Source organism: Cetorhinus maximus, chromosome 10 (genome assembly GCF_964194155.1).
Source record: "Cetorhinus maximus chromosome 10, sCetMax3.hap1.1, whole genome shotgun sequence".
In the NCBI taxonomy this organism is placed as follows: domain Eukaryota; kingdom Metazoa; phylum Chordata; class Chondrichthyes; order Lamniformes; family Cetorhinidae; genus Cetorhinus; species Cetorhinus maximus.
The window spans coordinates 29,231,614-29,259,611 of NC_135888.1; the positions used below are offsets into that span (position 1 = coordinate 29,231,614).

The window sequence follows — 27,998 nt, forward strand, 5'->3', positions numbered from 1 at the left end:
GATCACCCAGTATTGTAACACCAGCTCCAGTGTCAAGTTTAAAGTCAGTCTTAAAACCTTTAATTCCCAAAGTGATGGACCAGAAGTCTTGTTCATGATCCTTTGCTTCTCCAAGGAACTATGTGATGTCTTTGCTTATTCGCAATATTTTGAGTTATCTGTTTTGTGGTATAAAGATGAAATCATTCAAAGTCTGAGAGTTTTCAGTAAGCAAAGGGGTTTACTCAAGCATATGCTGGGAGGACACTGCCTGATCCTCAGTGTGTCTCCCTGATACAAAGCCTGCATAGCATATTTATATCTTTTAGTTATTTCATTACACTACCTAGTACAACCGCCGGTTATATACTTAATGACTGTAATTATTCAGGCTGCAGATGTCTCTCTTATCTCATATAAAAACAAAAAACTGTGGATGCTGGAAATCCAAAACAAAAACAGAATTACCTGGAAAAACTCAGCAGGTCTGGCAGCATCGGCAGAGAAGAACAAAGTTGACGTTTCGAGTCCTCATGACCCTTCAACAGAACTAAGTAAAAATAGGAGAGGGGTGAAATATAAGCTGGTTTATGGTGGGGGGAGAGAAGTTGCGTGGGGGGGTGGTTGTAGGGACAAGCAAGCAGTGATAGGAGCAGATAATATCACCACCTTCAACACCTCTTTGTTCTTTTGTCTGTGACATCTTTTGATTATCTAAAAGAACGTGCTAATTAAGAATGGATGGCAGGACACTCAAGGTACAGCTCTAGTGGGGGTGGGGTGAAATAAGACTAAAAGGGCATAAAAGGTATAGATTTAAAAATAATGGAAATAGGTGGGAAAAGAAAAATCTATATAAATAATCGGAAAAAACAAAAGGGAGGGGGAAGAAACGGAAAGGGGGTGGGGATGGAGGAGGGAGTTCAAGATCTAAAGTTGTTGAATTCAATATTCAGTCCGGAAGGCTGTAAAGTGCCTAGTCGGAAGATGAGGTGCTGTTCCTCCAGTTTGCATTGAGCTTCACTGGAACAATGCAGCAAGCCAAGGACAGACATGTGGGCAAGAGAGCAGGGTGGAGTGTTAAAATGGCAAGCGACAGAGAGGTCTGGGTCATTCTTGTGGACAGACCGAAGGTGTTCTGCAAAGCGGTCACCCAGTCTGCGTTTGGTCTCTCCAATGTAGAGGAGACCGCATTGGGAGCAACGAATGCAGTAGACTAAGTTGGGGGAAATGCAAGTGAAATGCTGCTTCACTTGAAAGGAGTGTTTGGGCCCTTGGACGGTGAGGAGAGAGGAAGTGAAGGGGCAGGTGTTGCATCTTTTGCATATGCATGGGGAGGTGCCGTAGGTGGGGGTTGAGGAGTAGGGGGTGATGGAGGAGTGGACCAGGGTGTCCCAGAGGGAACGATCCCTAGAATGCCGCCGGGGGAGGGGGGGGTGGTGAAGGGAAGTTGTGTTTGGTGGTGGCATCATGCTGGAGTTGGCAGAAATGGCGGAGGATGATCCTTTGAATGCGGAGGCTGGTGGGGTGATAAGTGAGGACAAGGGGGACCCTATCATGTTTCTGGGAGAGAGAAGGCGTGAGGGCGGATGTGCGGGAGATGGGCCGGACACGGTTGAGGGCGCTGTCAACGACCGTGGGTGGAAAATCTCGGTTAAGGATGAAGGAGGACATGTCAGAGGAACTGTTTTTGAAGGTAGCATCATCAGAACAGATGCAACGGAGACGAAGGAGCTGAGAGAATGGGATGGAGTCCTTACAGGAAGCGGGGTGTGAGGAGCTGTAGTCAAGGTAGCTGTGGGAGTCGGTAGGTTTGTAATGGATATTGGTGGACAGTCTATCACCAGAAATTGAAACAGAGAGGTCAAGGAAGGGAAGGGAAGTGTCAGAGATGGACCATGTGAAAATGATGGAGGGGTGGAGATTGGAAGCAAAATTAATAAATTTTTCCAGGTCCCGATGAGAGCATGAAGCAGCACCGAAGTAATCATCGATGTACTGGAGAAAGAGTTGTGGAAGGGGGCCGGAGTAGGACTGGAACAAGGAATGTTCCACATACCCCATAAAGAGACAGGCATAGCTGGGGCCCATGCGGGTACCCATAGCCACACCTTTTATTTGGAGGAAGTGAGAGGAGTTAAAGGAGAAATTGTTCTGTGTGAGAACAAGTTCAGCCAGACAGAGAGTAGGGGTGGATGGGGATTGTTCGGGCCTCTGTTCAAGGAAGAAGCTGAGAGCCCTCAGACCATCCTGGTGGGGGATGGAGGTGTAGAGGGATTGGACGTCCATGGTGAAGAGGAGGCGGTTGGGGCCAGGGAACTGGAAATTGTTGATGTGACGTAAGGTGTCAGAGGAATCATGGATGTAGGTGGGAAGGGACTGGACAAGGGGAGAGAGAGAAGGGAGTCAAGATAACAAGAAATGAGTTCCGTGGGGCAGGAACAGGCTGACACCATCGGTCTGCCGGGACAGTCCTGTTTGTGGATTTTGGGTAGGAGGTAGAAGCGGGCCGTCCAAGGTTGGGCGACTATCAGGTTGGAAGCTGTGGGAGGAAGATCTCCAGAGGAGATGAGGTCAGTGACAGTCCTGGAAATAATGGCTTGATGTTCAGTGGTGGGGTCATGGTCCAGGGAGAGGTAGGAGGAAGTGTCTGCGAGTTGATGCTCAGCCTCCGCGAGGTAGAGGTCATTGCGCCAGACAACAACAGCACCACCCTTGTCAGCTGGTTTGATGACAATGTTAAGGTTGGACCTGAGAGAACGGAGTGCAGTAAGTTCAGAGAGAGACAGGTTAGAATGGGTGAGAGGAGCAGAGAAATTGAGACGACTAATGTCACGCCGACAATTCTCAATGAAAATATGAAGAGAAGGCAAGAATCCAGAGGGAGGGGTCCAGGTGGAGGGAGAATATTGGATATCTCTCTTATCTCACTGGGAGGCTGGGAAATGCCTCAGTTCTAATGCCTCCCAGTCTGTGCTCTTATCACACTATAACATTTGTTTACTCACTCTGTGAAGGTCATCAAGTTTTATGACTTGTGATTGTTGGTTGGGTTCTCACAGCACCATACCCATCATGACTATATGTTGGCTATATTTCCCATCATGCTTAGAGCTCTCAGAACTACACTTAAAGCTATTAATGCTCATATCTACATTGGTCTACTTTTAAAGCTGTTAACGCACATCTTAATATCAGTTTTAATATCGAATTATTCCAATTACCCCACTTCAGTCTGTCCTCTTGAGCCCTTGGTCAGGCACTACCTGGCCCTGGAGGGATCTTCCCAAGATCCTCTGCCAACCAGAATCTCTAGGGATCATACTAGAGTCCGGCGGGCTTTGGGTCTGCTACCCTATTGTTTTCTTACAGCTTTGCCTGAGTCCTACTGACCTAAGCTAGGCCCAGAACCATAACTTCATTAAATTGCAAAACCTCATAAATGTTCTCGATTTTTGTATTCCTGGGAGGGGGAGTTTCAGTCTCAGTAGATACCAAGGTGTATACCCTTTATTAGCCAGCATTACCATCCATACTGTTTGGAATACCATCAGTCTCTGATAATAGCAAATACAGGGACTAACTATTAAGACTGCAACAGATGCAATGGCTGCTATCACCCTCCCTACTTCCCACCAGTTATAATGGATTCTTCCCATCTAGGCCAGACTATTGCCTGTGTCCTCCAATCTCCTGTTTTCCGGTGGCCAGATTCACCTGCACTCTTCCCCTCGTGATTGCTTGACAGCTTTGTTCCATAAACCTTCTGGTAGTCATAAGGGCCCTTTCCACTGCTACCTGAGCCATTGGACCCGGGGTGTCGTCGATGTTTAATGTACTGTCCCACCTGAGTACATAGCCAGTGAGGGCCCTGCCTGCAGGGTGAAAGTCCCCCACAGTAAAGGAGTCAGAGATCTGTAAGCATAAGCTGTAGTTATTGGTATAAGGTCTAATAACCCCACAGCCTGATATGTGTGTTGAGGCGCAGTGCCAAATCTTATATCTTCAATATCTGACCTAACATTATCTAAAAAGTCCTGAGCCAACATGTCACATGTCCTCTCCTTAGACTGAGTCAGTCATATTAATGATTTCTAACCTCTCTAGCATACCTTGCCCGGAACTTGTGTAGCTGCAATTTTATTCAGTTCCCTGAGCTGCGAATCTCAATTCTTCTGCTGTCTCTTTTGCTACCCAGGAAGCATAAGCGCTGTAACTTTTTTGTTTTGGCCAATAAGGTCAGGTTGAGGTTGATCAAGTTGTAGGTCACCTCCAGCGTACCAATAGTAACATCATGCAATATCACTTTGGGTTTCCCAATTATAATTATCCCATCCAGGGGTGGTGACATTTTGGTTAGACACTTAGTGGATTTCTGATACCCGCAGGTTGACAAATTAAAACATCTCATATCACTACAGCCAAGCCGATTAACAACATTTATACATTGCTCTAGAACAACATTGTCCCCCTAATCCTGACTCCCAAATAAACGGGGACAGATTAGTCCATTCCACTGTAATGTTCATTGGACACATACCACGCCCAAGCTGGTGTTGTACACTCCCTTTATGTCCACATTTCCATCTGTATCATTAGCGTAAAAGTCAGGGCAATGATACCCGAGTCAGACTGTGCCCTTTTGATAACATAACCTGAATGACATGACCGCCAGCCATGACTCTGAGAAATCCAAACGCTCTATTTCTTTATCCACTCTCCGCTCCCTCCTTTAGGCAGCTGCACGTATTGCCCTGGATGCAGACAAATGGTTTCATTGATGGTCACGGTGGACAGCTCCCATTGCTGCTGTTATTGTTAAGAGGATGATTACTGCTCCTGTCCTCCAGATTGCCATTGCTCTGAGCATTTGTCTGAAAAAAACAGTTAAGCAAGCTGCTGGTTGCTTTCTTGCTGACTGAGCGATATAAGGTTTCACCTGTGCTTCCAAACGCACACGTGTCACTCGTCGTCATTATCCAGTAAGGTCCTTGCCATTGCAGGGTAGCTCCTAATCCTTCCAGTGCCCCTTAACCTTATCCCTCACTTCTAGCATGTCCTGGGGGAGCCACTCCATCTCACTTCTTTCCTGGTCCGCTACCTTCTGCTGCTATTTCACCTCTGACCTCAATTCCTGAAGCTGCCAACACAATTCTACAATGCACCTTTCTTATCCTATCTTTCAATGGTCCAGTATCTTCACTTTCAGTGGCGGTTCTCTCTGAGAACTGCTTAACTCTGCCTGTCATGATGGTGTTACATAGAAACATAGAAAATAGGAGTAGGAGTAGGCCATTTGGCCCTTCGCAGGACCACACAAGTGTTAATCCTGTGGTCTTACTTTTTGTAGCTCGCAGGCATATTAATATGGTCAGTCATATATCCAGTTAGCCTCCTTCCAGCTCTTTCTTTACCTGTATCCATCTTGTGGTAAGTTGAGCATTATTTCTCTTTACTCGTCAATTGCCTCAACCATGGATTCCTTATACTTTTACTTTAATGTTTTTTACTCCCTCTGACTATGATCATTTTAAGATTCTCTTAAAGTCAGTTTCTCTTTTGCCTTGATCGTTTTAAAACGTTTCCTTACTCTTTAGGCCATATTAACCATTTTCATGTCAGAGGGTCTCTGTCTCTAGATCTTTGCTTATCTCCCCCTGTATGGTTCCAATGTCTCAGGTGATAGCCAGATTATCAAATTCAGGTCTCTTTAAAAAGTTTGTATATTGTGTCCCCTTTCCCTAACTCTATCTCCTACCCTTAATCATTTCCTCACACTGTTTTACACATGCAATAGTTACCATCTTATCTTGTTCAGGTTGTCTAGAGAGACTTAACAGTTCAATAAAGTATTCTCATAATATTTTTAAAACAGAAATCAAGCATACAAATTAGGAGCAGGAGTAGGCCACTTGGCCTCCATTCAATAAGATCATGGCTGATCTGAATGTAACCTCAAACCCCACATTCCTGCCTACCCCCGATAACCTTTCATCCCTTGTTAATCAAGAACCTATCTAGCTCTGCCTTAAAAATATTCAAGGACTCAGCTTCCACTGCCTTTTGAGTAAGAGTTCCAAAGAGTCATTACCCTCAGAAAAAATTTCTCCTCATCTCTGTCTTAAATGAGCAACCCTTTATTACTAAGCAGTGACCCCTTGTTCTAGATTCTCCCACAAGAGGAAACATCCTCTCCACATCCACCCTGTCAAGACCCCTCAGGATCTTAAAGGCTTCAATCAAGCCGCCTCTTACTCTTCTAAATTCCAGTGGATACAAGCCTAACCTGTCCAACCTTTCCCCATAAGACAACCCGACCATTCCTGGTATTAGTCTAGTAAACCTTCTCTGAACTGCTTCAAACACATTGACATCTTTCCTTAAATAAGAAGACCAGTACTGTACACAGTATTCCAGGTGTGGTCTCAACAGTGCCCTGCACAACTGAAGCATAACCTTGCCACTTTTGTAATCAATTCCTCTCACAAATTATAACATTCTATTAGCTATTTGATTCCAGGTATTAACATGTTTTGCTTCTTTGCCTTCTTCCCCTCAAACAACATTTTATTTTCTCACCAGTAACCCACTAAATTGTGTTTGACTTTTTTTTCATTTCAAAATTATTCCAGATTCAAGGAGCAGCATTGTTGAGCTGCACTCTTTAAGTCTGCCAAAAATTGGATTTCTGCCAAACTTCGTCAAGGGGTTCAGGATTATCTTTATATTTTGGGAACAGACTTACAAGTACATTTTAAACTCCTATTTTTTTTCTTCAGAACAGAAGCTTGCAGCATTTGAATTAGTGTCAACGTTGTCAAATCTTTTTAAAATAAAAATTCCTTTTCCTTTTGAGAACTTTATCCGGAACCAAATCTCAAATCTTTAAAAGCAAAAAACTGCAGATGCTGGAAATCCAAAACAAAAACAAAAATACCTGGAAAAACTCAGCAGGTCTGGCAGCATCTGCGGAGAGGAGCACAGTTAACATTCGGACTCGAAATGTTAACTGTGCTCCTATCCGCAGATGCTGCCAGACCTGCTGAGTTTTTCCAGGTATTTTTGTTTTTGTCTCAAATCTTTAAACTTTGTAAGAATTGTAATTTACACTATCAACATTAAAACTGCCTCTTGTGTATGAATTTGTATCTGGATTAAAAGTCCCATATGTTTATCAAACATTTATTCTTTATCTTAGATAGCATCATAGTTTTCCAAAGTAACTTGCTAAAAAGTCTGATACTCATCGGTTAGTGTGTTTGTATCAGGTCTCCTTACCTGAATGGTTGGAGTCAAATTTTTTTTTTTAAGGTAAAGCTGCTGTGGCATTGAAAATTCACATATAAATTCTTAGGGCGGAATCGTCCCACATATACACCAACTGTGGTAACGGGCGGGTAAAATGTCGTTATACCCACCAGCCGAACAGAGGCTTTTCATGCCGTATTGTCCCAAACCTCCTGCGTTAATTTTGCATTCCTGGGAAACATGCCATTTCCATGGTGGGCGGGCTCTCACTTGCCCACCACTCCATCACCTCACTGCTTCATCATGTCAGGCATCACATTTAAAGTACAGCCGCGCTCAATGCTTCCAGCCCAGGGCTGGAGCAAGAGTGCCTTTTGGGTGTTGTAGAGGCCTACCCTAATGTCCTCTACACCCAACTCTGGCTGCAGGAGGGGCATTACCACTCCGGCTTAGTCGGCGATGGCAATGGTGATCAGTGCCAATGCTGCACAGAAGGGGTTGGCCATCCAATGCAGATAGAGGATGAATGACCTCATCCATGCCGCCAGGGTAAGACAACCATCTCATCACTCGAGCCTATCACACATTCACTGGCATCTCACTCTCTGCCAGCTCAAGGGACATCATCACCCATTCTCTCACTCAAGCCCTCACATGTCCATCTGGCCTCACCTCTGGAGACTGCCTCCTCAGCCCTCACCATCTTGAGGCCACTTGCACAGTTCAACGTGTGCCCCCACACACACACCCTGGGATACCCTCCTTCCCCAGTACAGCTCTCATCCTGCAGCCTCTTCCCTTGCCTGAGATCATTTCTCCACCTTCCCCAAGCAAGACCTTGCCCCGCAACCATTGAAAAGCCACCTACATATGCCTGATCTGGGAGATAGAGACCGACCCATGAGCCCCCTAAAAGTGATGTGGTGTTGAGAAGCCTGGCACTGATGACTGCAAGTGCTGACCGAAGCAAGGTAGGCAAACAAACCTTGAAGTCCCAAGTGAAGTGCAGCCCATCAAGCCCACCAGCCTTATATATGCTGTTGTGAAACACATTGGCGTGTTTTCCTGCTGACGTAGGCAGACGAACCAGCGGGGGTTTGAGTCCGGCAGGCTGTCCTTTTAATGATATGTTGATGTATTTCAATGAGGTTCCTGATTTCCGATGGCAGGGAATGCCACCCGCCATCGACGAGAAGAGCGGACGATCGCAAACTGGTTTCACTATGTTGTGAAACCAATTGCCACATCATCCACCTCACACCACTGAACATGCCCGCCATCAGCGGGCATGGAAAATCCAGGCCTTAGACTTTTAAAGCTGCTAGAAATCTTATTACATTTATCTCTAAATACAACTATAGAAATAGAAATATAGAAATAGGAGGTCAGCCTAGATGAATGTGTGGCTGGAGAGATGGTGCAGCAGGGAGGGCTTTAGATTTCTGGGACATTGGAACCGTTTCTGGGGGCGGTGGGACCTGTACAAGGCAGAAGGGTTGCACCTGAACCGGAATGGGACCAACATCCTTGCGGGGAGGTTTGCTAGTGCTGTTGGGGAGGGTTTGAAGTAACTTGGCAGGGGCATGGGATCCTGAGAGGAGGTTCAGCAGGGGGAGATGCACAGCTAAAATTAGAAAAGAGAGCAAGTGAGTCTGGAAGGCATAGAAATTATTGGCCAGTTAAGGAAAAAGTGGGATTGGTGAGGTTGGATGATATTTATTTTAATGGAAGGAGCGTGACAAATAAGGCAGATGAGTTAAGGGCACAAAGTAACACACGGAAGTATGATGTCATTGCTGTCACAGAGATATGGTTGAGAGAGGGGCAGGATTGGCAGCTCAATATTCCAGGATATAGGGTCTTCAGGCAAGACAGGGAAGGAGGTAAAAGAGGAGGGGGTATCGCCATTTGATCAAGGAGTCATTTACAGCAGTAAGGAGGGATGACATCTTAGAAGGCTCCTCAATTTAGCCATATGGGTAGAACTGAAAAACAAAAAAGGAGTAATCACATTGCTGGGAGTGCACTATAGGCCCCCAAAATGTCAGAGAGAAATAGAAGAGCAGATATGTAGACAAATGTCAGAGAAGTGTAAAAATAATAGGGTAGTAATAGTGGGGGATTTCAACTTCCCCAACATTAACAGGGTTAGGCATACAGTGATAAGTTTAGAGGGTGCGGAATTCTTAAAATGCATTCAGGAGAGCTTTATAAGCCAGTATGTAGAAGGTCCAGCAAGAGAAGGGGTGGCCCTGGACTTAATGTTAGGGAATGAAGCCGGGCAAGTGGTAGAGGTATCAATGGGGGAGCATTTTGCAGATAGTGATCATAACTCCGTTAGATTCAAGGTTGTTGTGGAAAAGGAAAAGGATGGGCCAGAAATCAGAGTTCTAAATTGGGGGAAGGTCGATTTTAATAAGATCAGCTATGATTTGGCCAGAGTGGACTGGGAGCAACTACTTTTAGGTAAATCTGTGTTAGAGCACTGGGACTCATTCAAGAAGGAAATAGGGACAGTACAGGGCCAACATATTCCAGTAATGACAAAGGGTGGGACCAACAAACCCAGGGAACCCTGGACGTTGGGGGATATACAGGATTGGATAAAGAGAAAAAGGGAGGCTTATGGCAAACACCGAGGGCTCAAAATAAGGGCCCTAGAGGAGTATAGAATGTATAGGGGGGATCTTAAAAAAGAAATTAGGAGAGCAAAAAGGGGGCATGAAAAAACATTGGCAGGTAAAATAAAGGAAAATCCAAAGTTATTTTACAAGTACATTAAGAATAAGAGGATAACTAGGGAAAGAGTAGGGCCCATTAAGGACCATAGTGGTAATTTGTGTGTGGAACCGGAAGACATAAGTAGGGTTCTAAATGAATGCTTTGTGTCAGTGTTCACAAGTGAGAGGGACGACGTGAGTATGGAAATCAGGCAGAAGGACTGTGATATAATTAAAGAAATTAGCATAGAAAGTGGGGGGGGTATAGCAGGCTTAAAAGTAGATAAATCTCCAGGCCCAGATGAAATGTATCCCAGGCTGTTGAGTGAGGCAAGGGAGGAGATAGCAGGGGCACTGGCAATAATTTTCAATGCCTCTCTGGCCACAGGAGAGAGGTGCCAGAGGACTGGAGGGCAGCCAATATGGTACTATTATTCAAGAAGGGAGGAAGGGATAAACCAGGAACTACAGGCCAGTCAGTCTAACCTCAGTGGCGGGGAAAATATTGGAAGCAGTTCTGAGGGACAGAATTAATCTTCACTTGGAGAGGCAGGGATTAATCAAGGACAGTTAGCATAGTTTTGTTAAGGGGAGGTCATGTCTGACCAATTTGATTGAATTTTTTGAAGAGGTGACCGGGTATGTAGATGAGGGCAATACATTTGATGTAGTCTAATTGGACTTTGGCAAGGCTTTTGATAAGGTCCCGCATGGGAGACTGATAACGAAGGTAAGAGCCCAAGGGATCCAAGGCAATTTGGCAAATTGGATCCAGAATTGGCTGAGTGGCAGGAAGCAGAGGGTGGTGGTCGAGGGATGTTTTTGTGACTGGATACCTGTGTCCAGTGGGGTTCCACAGGGATCGGTGTTGGGTCCCTTGCTGTTTGCGGTATATATAAACGATTTAGTCTTGAATGTAGGCGGGTTGATCAGTAAGTTCACGGATGACACAAAAATTGGTGGGGTGGTAATAGTGAGGAGGATAGCCTTAGATTACAGGAGGATATAGATGGGCTGGTCAAATGAGCTGATCAGTGCAAATGGAATTTAATCTGGATAAGAGTGAGGTGACGCACTTGGGCAAGACAAACAAGGCACGGGAATACACGATGAATGGTAGGACCCTGGGAAGTACCGAGGATCACAGGGACTTGGTGTGCATGTCCACTGGTCCCTTAAGGTAGCGGGATAGGTAGATAAGGTGGCTCAGAAGGCATGTGGGATACTTGCCTTTATTGGCCGAGACATAGAATATAAGAGCAGGGAGGTTATGCTGGAACTGTATAAAACACTGGTTAGGCCACAGCTAGAGTATTGCATGCAGTTCTGGAATCTGCATTATAGGAAGGATGTAATTGCACTAGAGAGAGTACAGAGGAGATTTACCAGGATGTTGCCTGGGCTGTAGAGTTTTAGTTATGAGGAGAGATTGGATAGACTCGGGTTATTTTCCCTGGAGCAGAGGAGATTGAGGTGTATAAAATTATGAGGGGCATAGATAGGGTAGACAGGAAGGAGCTTTTCCCCTTGGTGGAGGGATCAATAACCAGGGGGCATAGATTTAAGGTAAGGGGCAGGAGGTTTAGAGGGGATGAGGGGAAGAATTTTTTCACCCAGAGGGTGGTGGGAATCTGGAACTCAATGCCTGAAAGGGTGGTAGAGGCAGAAACCCTCATAACATTTAAGAAGTATTTGGATATGCCCTTGCGATGTCATCACATACAAGGGTATGGGCCTGGTGCTGGAAAATGGGATTAGAATAGTTAGGTACTTGTTTTACCGGCGCAGACTCGATGGGCCGAAGGGCTTTTTTCTGTGCTGTAGACCTCTCCGACTCTAAATTCAAGGGTCCAGTCTGCTCGAGGCGAAATGGACTAATTCAGAAGCTGCTAGTGGTAAAAGGGAACTCCCTGCTCACCTAGAAAAGGGTGGTGCAAAGTCTGGCTCAGTTCAAACAAAGGCTGGTATCGCTAGAATACCTTTGAATTGTCACTTTTGGCCAGAAATCTCAACTCGAGCCTTATAACTTTAAAAAAAAAACATTGGTTTGATTATACTTTGCTTTAATCCAACTCAATCTTGAGGCTTTTAACTCACAGTGCTGAGCTCCAAGCACACATGACAAATTAGGGAAGAAAGCACATTAAAGCTCACGCACAAGTTCTCAATTGCACACAAACATGTATAAAGATTTGAATATTTCCATTCTTAGAATATTTATCTTAACCACATAAAACTTTCATACTCTAAACGAAACTTCAAGTAGCAGTGGGGGAAATAATGGGGTCTTTGAGATTTCCACCTACAGGGTTGATCAAAACAAATGACTAAAGCTCACATTTCCTCTGTCTCTACCTGTCACTGCTTATTAACCCCCTGGGTACCCCCCACCCCTCTCTCTCTCGATTCAGAACAAAAGCTTTAGTGACTTACAGCAATTTAATTTCTTTATCACCTTTAAGTTATTTGCCAAAAATTCAATTGGGGATCTTTCGGGTCTCGACTCTAAATTTTTGTCTGCAATGGCTGATGTTATGTAGATAGTCCGGCTACTATTATTGCTTTCTTACTAGGAGATGGATCTCTCCCCATCTTTCACTACAATGAACACTAGGAAATGGTTGATATCGTTTTACCGCACCAGTTTTTTCACTACACTGGACACTAGAGGCAGAATTTTCTGTGCCAACTGGGGTCGGGCGTGTTTGGCAGCGTGAACGGACAATAGGGCGAGAAGGCCAAAAATTGGTTTCACAAGGACGTGAAACTAGTTTGCAATCATCCGCTCAGCCTGTCAATGGCAGGCCGCGTTTCCCACCATCTGACATCAGGAACCTCATTGTAATACATTTGCATATCATTATAAGTCCAGCTCAACGGAATCGTCCCCCCCACACTGGATCATCTGAACACGCCAACATGATTGCAGTGTGTTTCAGAACTGAGCATGAGTGGCGTAGACCTGGTGAGCTGCACTTAGCTCGGGACTTTTGAGGTTTGTTTGCCTGCCTTGCTTCAGGCAGCACTTGCCGTCATCAGCACCCCATCAGTCTTAGGGGAGCTCGTGGTCTTCCCATGAGGCCAGCTGTAAGGCAGGGGTGGCTTTTCAATGGTTGCAGGGCTATGGCTTGCTTGAGGAAGGGGGAGAAGTGGCCTAGGGCGAGGGAAGAGACTGCAGGACGAGAGCTGCACTGGGGACGGGGGTATCCCAGGGTGTGTGTGAGGACCCATGTTGATCTGTGCTAGAGGGCTGAGGAGGCAGTCTCCAGAGAAGATGAGGCCAGGTGGAGATGTGAGAGAGTGAGTGTCAATGTCCCTTGAGCTGGCAGTGAGTGAGTCGATGTGCGATGGGCTTGAGTGTGTGTTTTAGAGTGATGAGATGGTTGTTATATCCTGGCTGCACAGATGAGATCATTCATCCTCTTTCTACACTGGATAGCCAACCTCTTCTGTGCAACATTGGCACTGACCATCTCTGCCACCGCCCCCCAAGCTGGAGTGCTAACACTGATGGGCCTCCTTCAGCCAGAGTAGGGGTAGAGGATATCATGGTGGGCTCCAACAGTGTCCAGAAAATATCCCAGGGATGTGTCACTGAATCGGGGGGGGATGTGCTCTTCTTGGCTTTTGGGGCCATGTCTTCACCAGCCCTCCTGGGCTGGAAGCACTGAGAGGTGTGCGCGCGGCTACACTTCAAATATGATGCCTGGTGTGGCGGGTGAATCGGAGGGCGCCCGCCAGCAAAACAGCATGTTTCCTGGGAATGCATGATTAATGAAGCAGGACTGGGACAATATGGCATGAAAACCAGCCATTGCAGCCAGCGGGTAAAACATCTTTTTCCTTGTTCACTACCACATTTAGTGCAAATCTGGGAAGATTCCACCGGAGGAAATGGTCGATACTGTTTTACCGCACCGGTTTTCTCACCACACAGGACATTAGGAAACGGTCGATACCGTTGTACCATACCGGTTTTCTCAGCGCTCTCTCTAGGAAATGGCCTGACTTACCGTTTTACCACACAGACATTTGTCACGCCTTTAGTTCACTCTGAAAACAATTACAATAATCCCTTACCCCTTGTTTACCCAAGGAACCAAACTGTACTCATGGTGCCACGCTACCTTTAGTTACTACGCTCATAGACCCATATGCTGGTTGGGATCCTCAGACTGACCCACCGACTTCCTGTTTTGAATGCTGACCGCCCTATCTAATGGGTGGTAAATGAACCTACTCACCCGTCCTCTGCTGTCAACATTTGATCCGGTGCCAGTGTCCAATATTGCAAGGATTCTGCTGACTATGCCAAATTGCTGTGATAAAAAGATGAAACCACTCAAATCTGAGAGTTTCCAGTAAGCAAAGGGTTTATTCAAGCATTTGCTGGGAGGACACAGCCTGATCCTCAGTGTGTCTCTCTGATACAAAGCCTGCATAGCATATTTATAAGTTTTAGTTGTCACATTTCATTACACTGCCTAGTACAGCCTCCAATTACATACATAATGAGCAGAATTATTCAGGCTGCAGATGTCTCACTTATCTCACTGGCAGGCTGGGAAATGCCTCAGTTCTAACGCTTCCCAGTCTGTGCTCTTATCACACTAACATTTGTTTACTCATCCTGTTAAGTTTTAGGACTTGTGATTGTTAGTTGGGTTCCCACAGCACCATACCCATCATGCCTATATGTTGGCTATATTTACCATCATTCTTAGAAAGAGCTCTCAGAATTACACTTAAAGCTATTAATGCTCAATCTACATTGGTCTACTTTTAAAGCTGTTAATGCACATCTTAATATCAGTTTTAATATTGAATTATTATTCCAATTCCCCCACTTCATCTGCATGGCGTAGATATTCTGTTGCTTTCTTCCCTTACAGAACCGCCTGAAGTGTCCTATCTTTCCACATTGGAAACACTTTGCACCCCCTACCAGGCAATCTTGTCTGTGCTTCTTTTTTGTGCCGCAGCTTAAGCACCTCAAGGTGGCTGCCATAGGGGTTCCTGCCCTTTTAGCTGTTTTGGTGGCTTGAGTTGGCGGGGCTGCTGCCGTTAGGCCTAAGCAGTTAGCAATCTTGTCTGAAACCTCAGTGTGTGAACGGATTAGAGACCAATTTCGTTCCCCAAGTTTGGCCTGTATTCAATTGCAAGGTCGTCCTTTGTTGACCAAAAAAAAAACTGACAGCTTTTTGTCGTCGACTCTGCCAACGCGCTCATGAATAAGTTTGTCTGCAAGAACTGGCTAACCCATATGGATCGATAAGAAAGGATTCAACAGGTTCCCCTGGTCTTTGGGATCTCTAAATCACACACGCTTGACGACAAAGTTCTGTTTTGGACTAAAATATACATCAAACACTTTTAGGGCAGTTTTGAAGTCTGCAGAGGTCTCTTCTAACCCCCGTCTTGAGAGGACATTGTCGGTGATAGGCCCTATGGTGTAGAGGAATTAACTAACCTGGTGCTTCTGCTCTCCGGCATGCAAACCTATGCTGCTCAATACGTTAAGAAGCTTTTTCTCCACAATGTTGACCTCTCTGTGGACCCTTGCAGTTGTTGAAAGCTGCAAAAGGAGCAGTGACTGCTCGATTGTTGCTGACATCACGACTGACTTTCTGAACCTCTCAGGAAGGTAAGTTTTCAGGTTCTTGCTGCTGACAGATTGTTGTCTTCCACCGTCTTGCCATGGGTGTTCTGTTGTTGATACCAAATCACTGTTAGATTGGTATCACCACCTCTGCTACCATGTTTCATGTGTTGGTCTCATGGCCTCATCTATACTGGGAAGATTTCCCTCTTACCATGAGTAACTCTGGCCCGACTCGGGTAGGTTACTTCAAAACTAATTTATTTATACTATATACATGAAGAGCTACTAGGTAGGCACATCTCTCTTGTGTACAGACTATTCTATCTGCTCTACAGAGTCTCTAGCACACGATTACTCATGTCATGTGTACCATGAATCAACAGTAACTAAATCATTACCATAACTATTAATCACTTGTACTACATCACCCATCTTATATTTAAATATTTCTCACTGCTCTGTCATTGACCCACCATTTCCTTTCAAGCTAATTAATATGGCTAGGTCCCCTTTCAATTCTTTTGAAATTGGTTGAATTCCCAGTAAATGCCTTTATGGGCCTAAATTTATTAGAAAGGAAAACAGAGAAAGAACATGCATCTGTATAATGCCTTCTACAAACTTACAACATCCCAAAGTCCAGCATCCCAAAACTTAATGATCCAATGGAACTGGACACACAAACTCTCTCACTTGATTTGTTGCATGCCCTGTATTATGAGGTAAAACTTGGGACCAAGTGGCCACCATCTGCAGCCTGAGTTAAATCTTTACAATGCAACATGTCAGTTATTGTTTGGGGCTTTTTTTTTGGTAATTTATACCGTGATCCCTTTGCAGCATTTTTCGCAACGCATTTGCTTCTGTGTAGGCCTTCCTTTTTGTAGATTTTTTTATCCTCTGCCAAAATTTTCTTGGTCACTGCTGACTTTAAAATATGAACTTACAAAAAGCTGAGGGTGGATATGCCTTTGAAGATATAAATGCCCTGCTGAATAGAAATTAGGAATAGGGCTTGTGAAGGGCCAGCAAGCCTGGGTGCAAATATCTTTGGCCAAACCTATTGTAAGCACGAGTTGAACTTGGACATGCCAGAGTAGTTTTGTCCTTCCTTCCCTCACAAGACAGGCTATCTCAAAGTTGTTCCACCTGCTGCAGCGTTATCTGTACACAACCCCTTAAACAAATTTCTCTCTTTTTTTCTTACTTTGAAGTCATAAGCGTACTCCTGTAATCGGATATTGGACTCGTTCCAAACTGCCCATGCCTGTACTTCCATGTTAGCTCAGTCATTTAAAAAAGCTTTACTGGCACTGTGATTTAAGGGATTTTCCTCAGTCTCCCAATACATTGCCAGTAAAAAGTGTGCTGTCATATATTTTAAGCAAAAAACAAACGAGTTTGCAGTCTTCCAAATTATAGAAGTGATTTTTCACCCTCTTGTCTGGGATCCTTTTGAAAATGTACCTGATGGGAACAGTGGGCACTGGGGGCTCTGCATTTATAGTCATTCCATAACAAAGAAACATTTCTTTGGATTTTGACCAAGTTTGAGAAGGAACCTTATCTCTTCCCGCTCCTGATGGTTATCAATATTAGATGGAATCCATTTCTGTGTTTGATTATGTGTCCATAAACAGACTTGTAACCTCAACAAGTTAAATATTAATCAGACTTTAAACATACCATTTGGCAATAGGATAACTCATCTTTGCCATGTTTCTATATTGAGGGTGTAAGACGATATCTAATGCTGTTATCAAACCAGCTGTTGGAACCATATAGTGGCAGCAGAAGGAACCTGCTACCCAATTTCTCTGTGTGTAATGCACGTACTCATTCACCTGAACAGGAGCTCTATGAATAAGTCTGCAACCTTGGCATGCTCTTTGATCCTATGAGCTTCTGATCCATATTGTGTCCATCACAAAGACATCACAATTCCACCTGTTGAACATTGCCCACTTCTACTTCAGCCCATTTGTCATTAAAAATTTCTGAACTTGACCACCCCCAATCCTCTCCTTGCCAGCCTCCCATCCTCCACCCTTCATAAATACAACTTATTCAAAACTCCACCGCAATATCCCATTCCATCTCACCATAAATCACAGATGCCCATCGTATCCATCTTCACTGACTGGCATTGGCTTCCAATTCCCTAATGCTTCAAAATGAAACTTCCCACTCTTGTCTTAAATCTCTCCGTTATCTTATCCCTCCTTATCTCTGTAACCTACAGTCTCCCCACCCACCCACCCCCCCACGCCCCCTCCCAAACACTCAATTCATCTGACTTGGTTTCTTGTACATCTCTCCACCTTGAGACTTGCGTCTTTATCCATCTTGGTCCAATCTTTGGATTTCCCACCCTAAGCCCCTCTGCCTATCCACCTCTCTCTTGTTCTTTAAACTCCTGAAAACACATGTCTTTGACCATGCTGTCAGTTATCCTCCTAATGTCTCCTTTGGCTGAGTGTTTTTTTTCCCTGCATCTCTGTGAAGCATTTTGAGATTTTTTCTCCCCCACAGTACAAGTGCCACAGAAGTGCAAGTTGCCGCTGTTAAATCGCCGGTACATGTTTTCTCATGGACAGATCATAAGAACCTTGAGTGTGAGTTCTAATTGTAATGCTGTGTATATTGTAATACCCAATAACTTCGCAATATTCCAGAAGTGTTGAAATATGATTCTGCAAAACACAGACAGAAATGGTGCATAAGAGAAAAATAATTCCTTTTGTACTAAAATAATCCTGCTTTCCTGGACTTCATGGGGTAATTTTGACTTTGTGCAACCATGTAAAGCAAGTGATAGCGAGTTGGCAGCTGGTTTACATCTCCCTTTATCCTCATTTCTGTTGAGGTCAATAGAAATAAAAACCTGGAGAAACGTAGACAAACTGCTGATTCATTATTACCTGCTTTACACTATTGCACAAATGCAAAACTACCCTCATATGATGTCACCTTGCTGCTTAAGACTGATACATTGTTACTCAGCACAGGATTGCAGTGTGACAGTGAATGTGGTACCTATTGTATAATGTATGTGCCTGTATGCCATTGTAATGTAAAGGTGCACGGCAGAGCAAGGGCTAACATGGAATTGGAGAATAGCACGACCCACGGTGTGATGTATAGAGTCAGATAGTAATGCATGGAGAGAACAACTCGAGAGGACACTCTAGAAGCAGCTTAGCTGCATGGAGCAGTAACATGCATGACATTAACCTGGGATCTGCATATAGTTCAAAACTACCAATAAAGCGTTCATGTTTAAACATAAAAATCTCCATATTTAATCACATCCGGCACCATAATACAACCTGGTGAGCAGCAGCAGTGATATGAAAGGTGGCATTTTAAGCGATGAACCCAGAACAGTATCCCAAGGTATGAAAGATTGAAAAAGCAGCTGATGCCTGACTAGAAAGATGTGTGCCCAAGAAGAAAAATTGAAGAAACAGTTGAAGAAGCTTCAGTACAGACTTAGAAGTTGAGGAATCCACCAGAGTGAGTGGAAGTCCATTGCAAAAGCCCCTGAGTAACAGAGTTTAAAAAGAAGAAAACAGCCTTGTCCAATCGCAAAGAAGGGTAAGCAAAAATTGCAAGACGCAAGATGGTGAGCAAAATTATGAAGAGGTTAATTACATTGTCGAATACAGTGGCAGCCCGAGAGGCTCAGCAGATTGCAGCAGTGGTGGCCATACTGCAATGAAGTTTTTTTTTTAAAAAAGTGAAATAAAAGTTGGCTGGCAGAGTCAAGAGGAGAGAGTTCACAGTTCGTGGCTTTAAAAAAAAAAGAGTGCATACCCACCAAAACTCTGAGCAGAATGCTCAAAGTGGAAAGGATCTGCAGAGGTGAAAGACAAAAAGGGAAAGAACCACCCAGAAAAGAAGTTAAATAAGAATCGGCTGGCAGAGTCGAGAGAGAAACCTACAGAGTACTGTAGAACAAAAGGGAACAAGCATGCAGATTTTATGAGAAAGGGACCCTTTTCGGCTGGGCTCCTGGCTTCCTGTATAGAAGAGAAGTTCTGCGAGTTGACAGCTCGTGTGCACCCACTGAAACTCTGAGTGGGGCATCTAAAGTGGAAAGGCCCTATTGAGGCAAAAGAAAAAAAGGGAAAGAATAGCGCAGAAAAGCAGTTTTAAGAAGACCCACAATCGCCAGGGAGCCCACCAGAATTGTAAAAGCATGGGAAATTCAACAAAGAAAACCGACAGCTGCAGACAGCCTGAGTGGGGGAAAAAAATGATTACTGTACTGACAGCCTTGAAGAGGTAACAACATTGAATACAGTAACTACAAGAAAAAATCTGGCCATAGACAGAAAATTAGAAGAGACCCCAGAGAGAGGGCAACTCCCAATAAAGCACCAAGGGTGACAGGAGATGCCAGAGGGAGGGCGACAGAAAGCAGTGCAGAGTGAGCAGATGGCTGTGCATGAAGGAAAGCTATCTGAAGTAACTCAAAAAGAAAGCAAAATAGGAATCAAAGCTGAACTGGAATATTTTAAGCACAAGGTTCAAGCTGGGTTTATGCCTTTGAAAATGCACGACTGCTGAAGTCTTCAATGAGCCAAGCTGTTCGAAACCTGAACAAATTTCAGAGGTGACTCAAAGGAATCAGGAGGAAATAATGACCCTCAATTCCAAAGTGGGCAAATCAAAGCAGTTGGGAAAACTCAATCAGATGTACAGCCAGGCAGAAAAGGCAAGCAAAGAACTTGTGACCCTGAAAGACTCCTTGAAGAATCAATATGTAGCCATGGAAAAATATGAGGAGCTAAAAAGGACATTGAATATTACTTCAGAAAAAGCTGCATTAGAAATATCAGTAGCAACGAAACAATGCACTGATGCCCAGATTGAGTTGGCATGAGATCAACAAGAAAATATACAGTTGAAAGAACAATTGATTGTCCTTAAAGATCAAATGCAAAAGTAATCTGTAACCATTCAGCAACATGAAATGAGGACTGTCTTAAGCAGTAGAATGGAGGCACAGAATAAACTCAGAGATTCTAGTGAATTACAGGAAAGCTCGATGAAACAAGTGAGCTTCACAAAGAAAAGGAAAGCCTGTTGAAAGACCTTCACACACTACAAGAATCCCTTAGCTCAATGTTTGCACCTCTGGAAAATTACGCAGAGAAGCAAAATGAATTTATCATCACTCTGAACAAACTGAAGAACCAGTTGGCAGAGAAACCTCAGTAATGTTCCATATTCCAGGAGAAAGCTGAAAGCTACAAGAGATGGATGGAAGAGCTGAAGAAGCAGTCAAATGACAGTGAGGAGGCACTGAAAGGAAAAGCCATAGAACTTTCCAAGCTGTGAGCAAATAATGAAGCCACGAGTAGCACAATTGCAGAACTGAAACAAGTTAAGACTTTGCCGGAATAGACCTGGCCAACAGTGAAAACAAAATGAAGCACAAGGACAAAGTTATCCTGCTGACAAAGACAAAACAGGAGTAAGATTGGAAAATGTAAATCCAACACTGAAGCACAAGCAAACTAGAAGAAAGAACATGATGTGTCAGACATGCTGAGAACCATTGAGCCAAATTAAAAGATTCATAAGCTTGCAAAACAACTTGAAAATAAAACGGCAAACAAATTTTGGATGAAATTGTGAAACAAATGGAAATTAAGGTTCCATTTGCAAAACATATATGTCCAGCAAGAACATGGCGGACAACGTGGCAAAAGTAAATTCGAATCCACTGTAGGAATGAACAGAGTGCATATTCTCTTCAGAAGGAACGGGACAAACCCACTGTGTTCGAAAAAAGTATACGGGCTGTTAATAAAGGGAAATGCAACTCAAAGAAGCGCAATAAGTGAATCAAATGGAGATAACCAAGTACCAGAAACAGAGTACTACTAGCCTTGCTCTAAATGTGACAGACCGAGATGTGGAAGAACTGTGCAGCCTCAAGACCATCTGAATTTATGAAGTCAGAGACTTGAGGTGGGGGAAAAAGGATAGCAAGTAAAGATTGTATTATAATACTCTATTGGAAGGGAGTAAAGTTTTCTTTGGAGAAAGGGTCATGTTGTATGATGTGCATGCCTGCATGCCATCCTAATGTAAAGGTGTTCGGCAGAGCAAGGGTTAGTGTGGGACTGAAGAATAGCACCGCTCATGGTATGATGTATAGAGTCACTTGGTAATAGACTGAGAGGGTAGAATCAAACAATCTAGAAGCAGCCTACCTGCATGGAGCAGCGCCATGCATGATAGTAACCTGGGATCTGTATATAGTTCAAGATTACTAATAAAGGGTTCATGTTTAAACATACAAGTCTCAAGATATCATCAGTGAGAGACACCGCAGCTGACACCATAACACAACATAGTACTCAGCCGTGGTAACATAACTTGGTGATCAGCAGTGAAAATACAACAGCCCTTGTGATATATATTCACATAACAATTAATTTCTAGCTCTTTACAAATAACATAACAATATAACACCTTGCATGGTTTATTTACGTTCTTTTGTCATATTTGGATTGTCCACTTGATGCAAAACTGCTGTAAGTAAAACTCTCATTAATGATGCAATCCTTTAATTAGGTTATCACACTTCTGAGGAAGCAGTAATTGTTAAACAAGTGAGTCCTCAAGTCATTACAGAATGGTCAGATCTTGGTTTCCATTTGTGTTCTATCTCAGGCTGAAGTATTAATCTCAGCCATGCTGCTATGGCTTAGAGTAGACCAGGGGCGGGATTTTTTCCTCCGTACTCTAAGCGCAGTGATAGGTGAGACTAGCGGAATACTTCTTGTCAGCCGCAGTGGTGGGTTTTTGCACCGTATTGTCTACTTCCCACCCCATTAAATGCGCATCAGCAGGAAACATGTTGCATTGTGGGTGGGCAGCCTCTGATTTGCCCGCCCTGCCGTGACTTCAGCGGATCGTTGCCCTGGGTACCATATTTAAACCACACCCCCACACACAGCCTTCTCAATATCTTCATCCCAGGACTGCACTAGAAGAGAGGTGGCTTCCAAAGGAAAGAAGTCTGCAGCGCCCAAGTTTATCGACGCCTCGCAGGGCTGCTTTCTGGATGGCGGGATATACTCTACCCCCGTGATGGGCAGAGGAGGTCCACAAACCTTTCTACTTCATCCAGGAGGTGGTGTCCATGGAGGTGAGTGGTAACGCTGCACAGAAGAGGTCAGCAATCCCGTGCCAAAAGAGGATGAATGATCTCATCCGGTACGCCAGGGTAAGTCAACTAGGTCCTCACTCTCAACTCTCTCACTCACAAGCCCACCAGACATTCGCAGGACAATGCTCCACAGAGATTTCACACATTGCCAGCTCAAGGTCATCACTATTCACTCTCTCACATCTTCACACCTCCATCTGGGCTCATCCTGTGTTTGTGTCCTCATCCCGTGCACAGCTCCAACCTCCATCCACACAAGGAAGGCATCCTTATCCTCTGCCTTGGCATGTGTCCTGCTCTCAATCTCTCCATCTGTCTTTATGCAGGACAAGCTTACTCACAATAGGAGGGACAGGTCCCAGACCAGTGGAGGAACGGCAGAGATAAAATCCCTCACTCCCTTTGGGGAGTGGGCTATTGAGCAGGATGGAGAGGACTTGCACCGCTCATGTGGCGACAAGTGAGGTTGGTGGTACAAGCCCAAGTGAGGATCCTGCACCAGCTGGTGCTCAGACCATGAACTTGAGTCCATTGTCCTGTTTTCGAGTTGCTTGCCATGTATTAGTTATCTCTGCTCTGTCATCGGGCAGGTCTTTCATTCTATGAGCCCATCTCCGAGCTGGTGCACTCCTTTTTGCCTTGCACTTTGCAGACTGTCCGAGTACTGCAGACTTACCTCTGCTAAGCTCACTAATAAGTGTGAGCACCTTCCCACCTCAATGTGCCAGAGATCTGCTCATCGTAGCCACATTTATTGTCCTGAGAGCATCATTGCACCTTCTCTCAGCTGCATTTTGTGGTCACCGCGTGGGCGTCATCAGCCACGTCCTTTGTTGGGTATCTTTTGTCACAGATGAGCCAACCCTAGATCCTGTGTGGTCCCTCGAAAATGTTCAGATCTGAGATCTCCTCGCGATGTAGGAATCGTGGCTGCTTCACAGGTATCTTGTACAAACCTGCATGATGTGTCTCTGGTCACAGAGCAGCTGCACACTGAGCGAGTGGAAAACTTTCCTGTTGATCTATCGGAGTTCCTGTCGCCAAGAAGCTTTTATGGCCACAGGAGCGCAGTCAATGGCACCCTGCATCTCTGGAAACCCGGAAATAGCTGCAAAGCCCACTGCTCTGGTGTGCTGGCTTGTTTGATCACTGTCGAAGTTGATGTAATTCTGGGCCTTGGCAAAAAGGGCATCTGTGACCTCCTGTATGCACTTGTGGATGGAAGTTTGAGAAATGCCACAGAGATCCCCAGTGGATCCCTGGAAAGAGCCACTCGCATAGAAGTTAAGAGTGGTGGTGACTTTCAGAGCCACTGGCAAAGGATGTCCTTCCAGTCCCCGTGGTGTCAACTCCTGGAGAATGTGACAGATGTGAGCCAACAGATCCTTGAACGTGCGGAGGCATCAGTGACACCGTCTCTCGCTCTTCTACAGGAAAAAACAGGCATAGTCTGTAGACCCTCATTATGCAGCATTACCCTGAGCCTCTGTGTCTCGAGGGGGTCCTGCTGCCCCTTGCTCATCAGGGTGAAGCTCCTCCCTTTGGTGAGCCTGGGCCAGCTGTCACAATCTTCGCCGCCTTCTCTCCTGCCTGTATGCGATTAGACAAGCTACAATGAATGCAGCCTCTATCCTCCTGAAGGTCTCCTCTCTGCAGGTTCAATGAGAAGAAGACATCAGTGAACATCAGCCTCCAAATGTCTTATTTCTGTCGATCACTAGTGAGTGACTGTGGGTTCAAGGGTTTGGTACCCGTTTTGGCACCTATTTCCCACTGAAAACCTGGGCAGCACAATGTCCATTTCACTGAACACTACCCCTCCCCCTCTGCACCCCCTCCCCCTGCCCACCACTTTCACATGACTGACTTCATTGAGATTGCTTTGCTTTGGTAGGCGCTTGGATGTGTTGCTTAAAAGACTACACTTGTTGGAATCCAGATGAGAGCAAATATTTAGTGGGGGAGTGAGATTATTTTGGGAGGTTGAAGGTTTCCATTTGTGAACCTGCCAGCACATCAGGTTTCAGGATGCTGGTGCTGAGCTTTCACTATCAACCTGGACCCTAACTGCGTGTCTGTGGAAACCCCTCCCATCATCCTGGAGGAGCATAATGTTCAGGTTTCCCTCCCTCCAATCACTCTTGGGTCTACCCCTGTAATCATTAATCCCATTGTGATGGTGGTGGATATCTCTATGACCACCTGGATCATTTGAGGTGGATGTGCCTGTACCCCATGTGGACCTTGCCCCTCTTCATCCTGAGGCCCATTGCACAGTGACATATAGAGATCACCCCCTTACTCATGTAAGACCTTTTGAGTGCCACTACACTACCTTGACCCATCCACAGGCCGCAGATGCCTCCCTTGTGAGTGTGCCATCCACAGCCCAGTATTATGCCAGAGACCCCCTAGACTGATGCCCATGAAGTTACTACTGCAACCTGCACACATGCTGGGTATAACTGGACTGATAATACATCCCCCTACCTGGACTGGGACCAGGACAGTCTCTGCAAGCTCAACAATTTAAACTGAAGCGTTTCTTCATCCCCTGAATCTTCCATTCTGGCCCCAACTCGCTTGTGTCCTTCTGTAAGAGACTCTCTCCCTATTATGGACGCTTTCCACCCTCCAACCCCCACCCACCGACTGCCCTTCACCCCCTCCCCGTCATGTGTCTGAGTGCAACTTTCCCCATTCTCCCTCTACTGCACCTCGCACCCCCCCCCCCCACCCCCACCCACCAAAACCACCCCCCCACTGCCCTCCCGCAGCGAAGGCTTTGCCATGCAGCCCCTTCCCTTGCCTCTGTCAGGTCTTCCCCGCCCTCCCCCCACCCACCACTACCCGCTGAGTCCTTGTCCTGCTGCACTTTATAACCTACCCCGCCTTACCCCAAGACCGGTAGATAGAGCCTTTCCTCTGAAAACCCCCTGAAAGTGATGTGGTGCTGCCCAGGATGCCTGGAGCGGAATCCGAGGTGCCACAAGAGCTGTGCAATGCAAGGTTGGCAAACGGGCCTCAAAGTCACGAGCAAAGTGCGGGTTGCCAGGTGCACATTGGTTATATAGGGTTGCGAACCCCGCCGGTCTAATCAGACGCCAGCATGACCTATCCAGCATGGGGGAGGGGGCGGTGGGGGTCCTTTATAATGAGTATTAATGACATTCAAATCTATTCAAATTGCATTCCTGACATGGCATGGTGGGAAACGTGCACTCCCATTAAGGTTGGGAGGGGACGAACAGAAACTGTTTCCACGGCAACATAAAATCGATTTTTCTAGTCCTACAATACTTTCCGCCCCCGCCCACTATGATGCCTGCTGCAGGAGGGAGCTAAAAATCCCACCCCATGTTTTTCTTCAGACAAGGGAGGGCTTCCCTTGTCCATCTCCCATTATCTAATTTTTTGCAGTAATGGTGAGAGAGGCCTGAGAGTAGGCTCTTCAACTGCATCCATTATATAACAGTGGAGTCGCCTAAGTGAAAGGAGAGAGAATATTCCAAAAAAAGATTAAATATAATCCTGAAAACATGCAAATATATCATCTTAATTATAAATGCAACATGGTCTTTGTACCAGCACCTTCCAAAATGTATTTAAATTGTTTACCAAGAAAGAGTAGGTAGAATAGAGTTAGACCATTTAGTGAATGCCTATAAAAGTTAATAACTTTAATGAGTTATCAATAATCGTTAATAGTCCAATATTTTACCAGTGCCTTCAACTTAACATTCCCCCAGCACAAAAGAATAGTTCACTTTAAAAAGCAAATAGATACATAAATGTCACTAGCGAAATTTAACATTGGCCTTGATTCTGTTTACCAGTGTTATTTGTGAACCACGGGGCTTTCCTGTTTGTTCAGAAGAACAAGTTCGCACAGGCATGTACCATAAGCTTAATCTTGTCAGGAATTGTTTGAAACGCTCAGAATTTCCTTTTCCCTCTCAACAGTTGCTGGACAGCAAACAGCTCTAAACTGACTTGTGTGAAAATGAGATAAGGTTTAAGTGCATACTTGAAACACAAATGCATGTACCGTGCACTGACTGCAAGCTAGAAATTATTATTTTCCATACTTTTATTGAATCTTAAATACATTCAGAAAAATCCAAATAGTCATTTTTGTGACCAGGAGTGTTAAGAAGGTGAAAATGCAATACAAATCGTCATTGTACATTAGAAAAAAACTGAGCAGTTTGGATGTTCAAAACCTGAATTCTGTGATTTCATGTTACAGCTTAGCTTTTGTCAACTAGAAAATGCAAATTGTATGAAGAGTTGGAAACCACCTATTATCAACATTGAATTAACGTATAATCTTAAGTTCTCCTCTATCATACAAACCAACTCAAAAATGGTAATTGTATAGCTGTTCTTTGGTAAAATGGTTAACATTTTGTTTAGTATAGTAGTATTCAATCTCATTTGACTTTCATGATTTCACGGTACTAAAAATTGCATGCGCACAGTCCAATCATGCAAATCACAGTTCAAGTACTTCTTCCCAATGTCCTGTTCTGGAAGTGGAGCTGTGTTTAAACTGGTCAAATAAAGGTTAATCACTACGGCAAAGCAAATTGGCAGAATGGGAGTGCTTGTTAACTTCAAAAACCACAAAATACTGCCTTCCTTTCTTTTTTGATATATGTTCGTTGATAACCTAAACTGTGATGGTTGCATGTTAAGCTTGACCTTGGAAAATTAAAAAAATACATTTTAAGGTAGTTTCTCTTTTAATGATTATGGTAGCTCAAGTCTGCCTTGGCCAATCCCAGTCTCTTCCACATTTGTACATGTGAACAAGTGGGTTCATTGTTATATTTTTAAAACTATAGTTTTCCTTGGCAAGCTGTTAGCAATAGAATTTGTGATTCTTCCACCCACCATTACCAGTTAATGCATAAATTCAATCTCACATTTCTTTTCTTCAAGTCCAACATTTCTTGGCAGAACAGCTTCTCACAGCTATAAAAAGTGCACTATTCATGCAAAGTTGTTACATTCTATATTTACAAATATACTAAACGCAGCACCGTGGCATTTGCAAGTGATCTCATCACAATGAAAATATATCATTCTTCTAGGTTTTATCTCTCTCCCCTACCAAAACAAAATTTTAAAAATTGCCCTGAAAATATTTTTGCTGGTTGGGCAGCTAGTCGACAGTTAGAGAACATAGCTAAAAGTTAGAGCCCAGGCCTTTCAAGGGTGAAGTTTGGAAATGTTTCCACAGCATTTTGGAACACTC

The 27,998-nt window shown here is 44.5% G+C and overlaps 1 protein-coding gene across 2 annotated transcripts in view; it reads right to left on the reverse strand.

Annotated features, from left to right (window-relative positions):
* Nucleotides 1-27,998, reverse strand: part of slc31a2 (solute carrier family 31 member 2) — an 81,197-nt gene that overhangs the window by 12,521 nt on the left and 40,678 nt on the right. Inside the window, exon 4 of one of the 2 annotated variants that reach the window (XM_078550294.1) lies at nt 24,262-24,388. The exons of the other annotated variant lie outside the window; for it this stretch is intronic. Within the exon in view, the coding sequence (XP_078406420.1) occupies nt 24,301-24,388 (88 nt within the window). The 3' untranslated portion in view covers nt 24,262-24,300. Of the gene's footprint in view, nt 1-24,261; nt 24,389-27,998 lie in introns of those variants that run through there. 2 annotated transcript variants of the gene reach the window in all.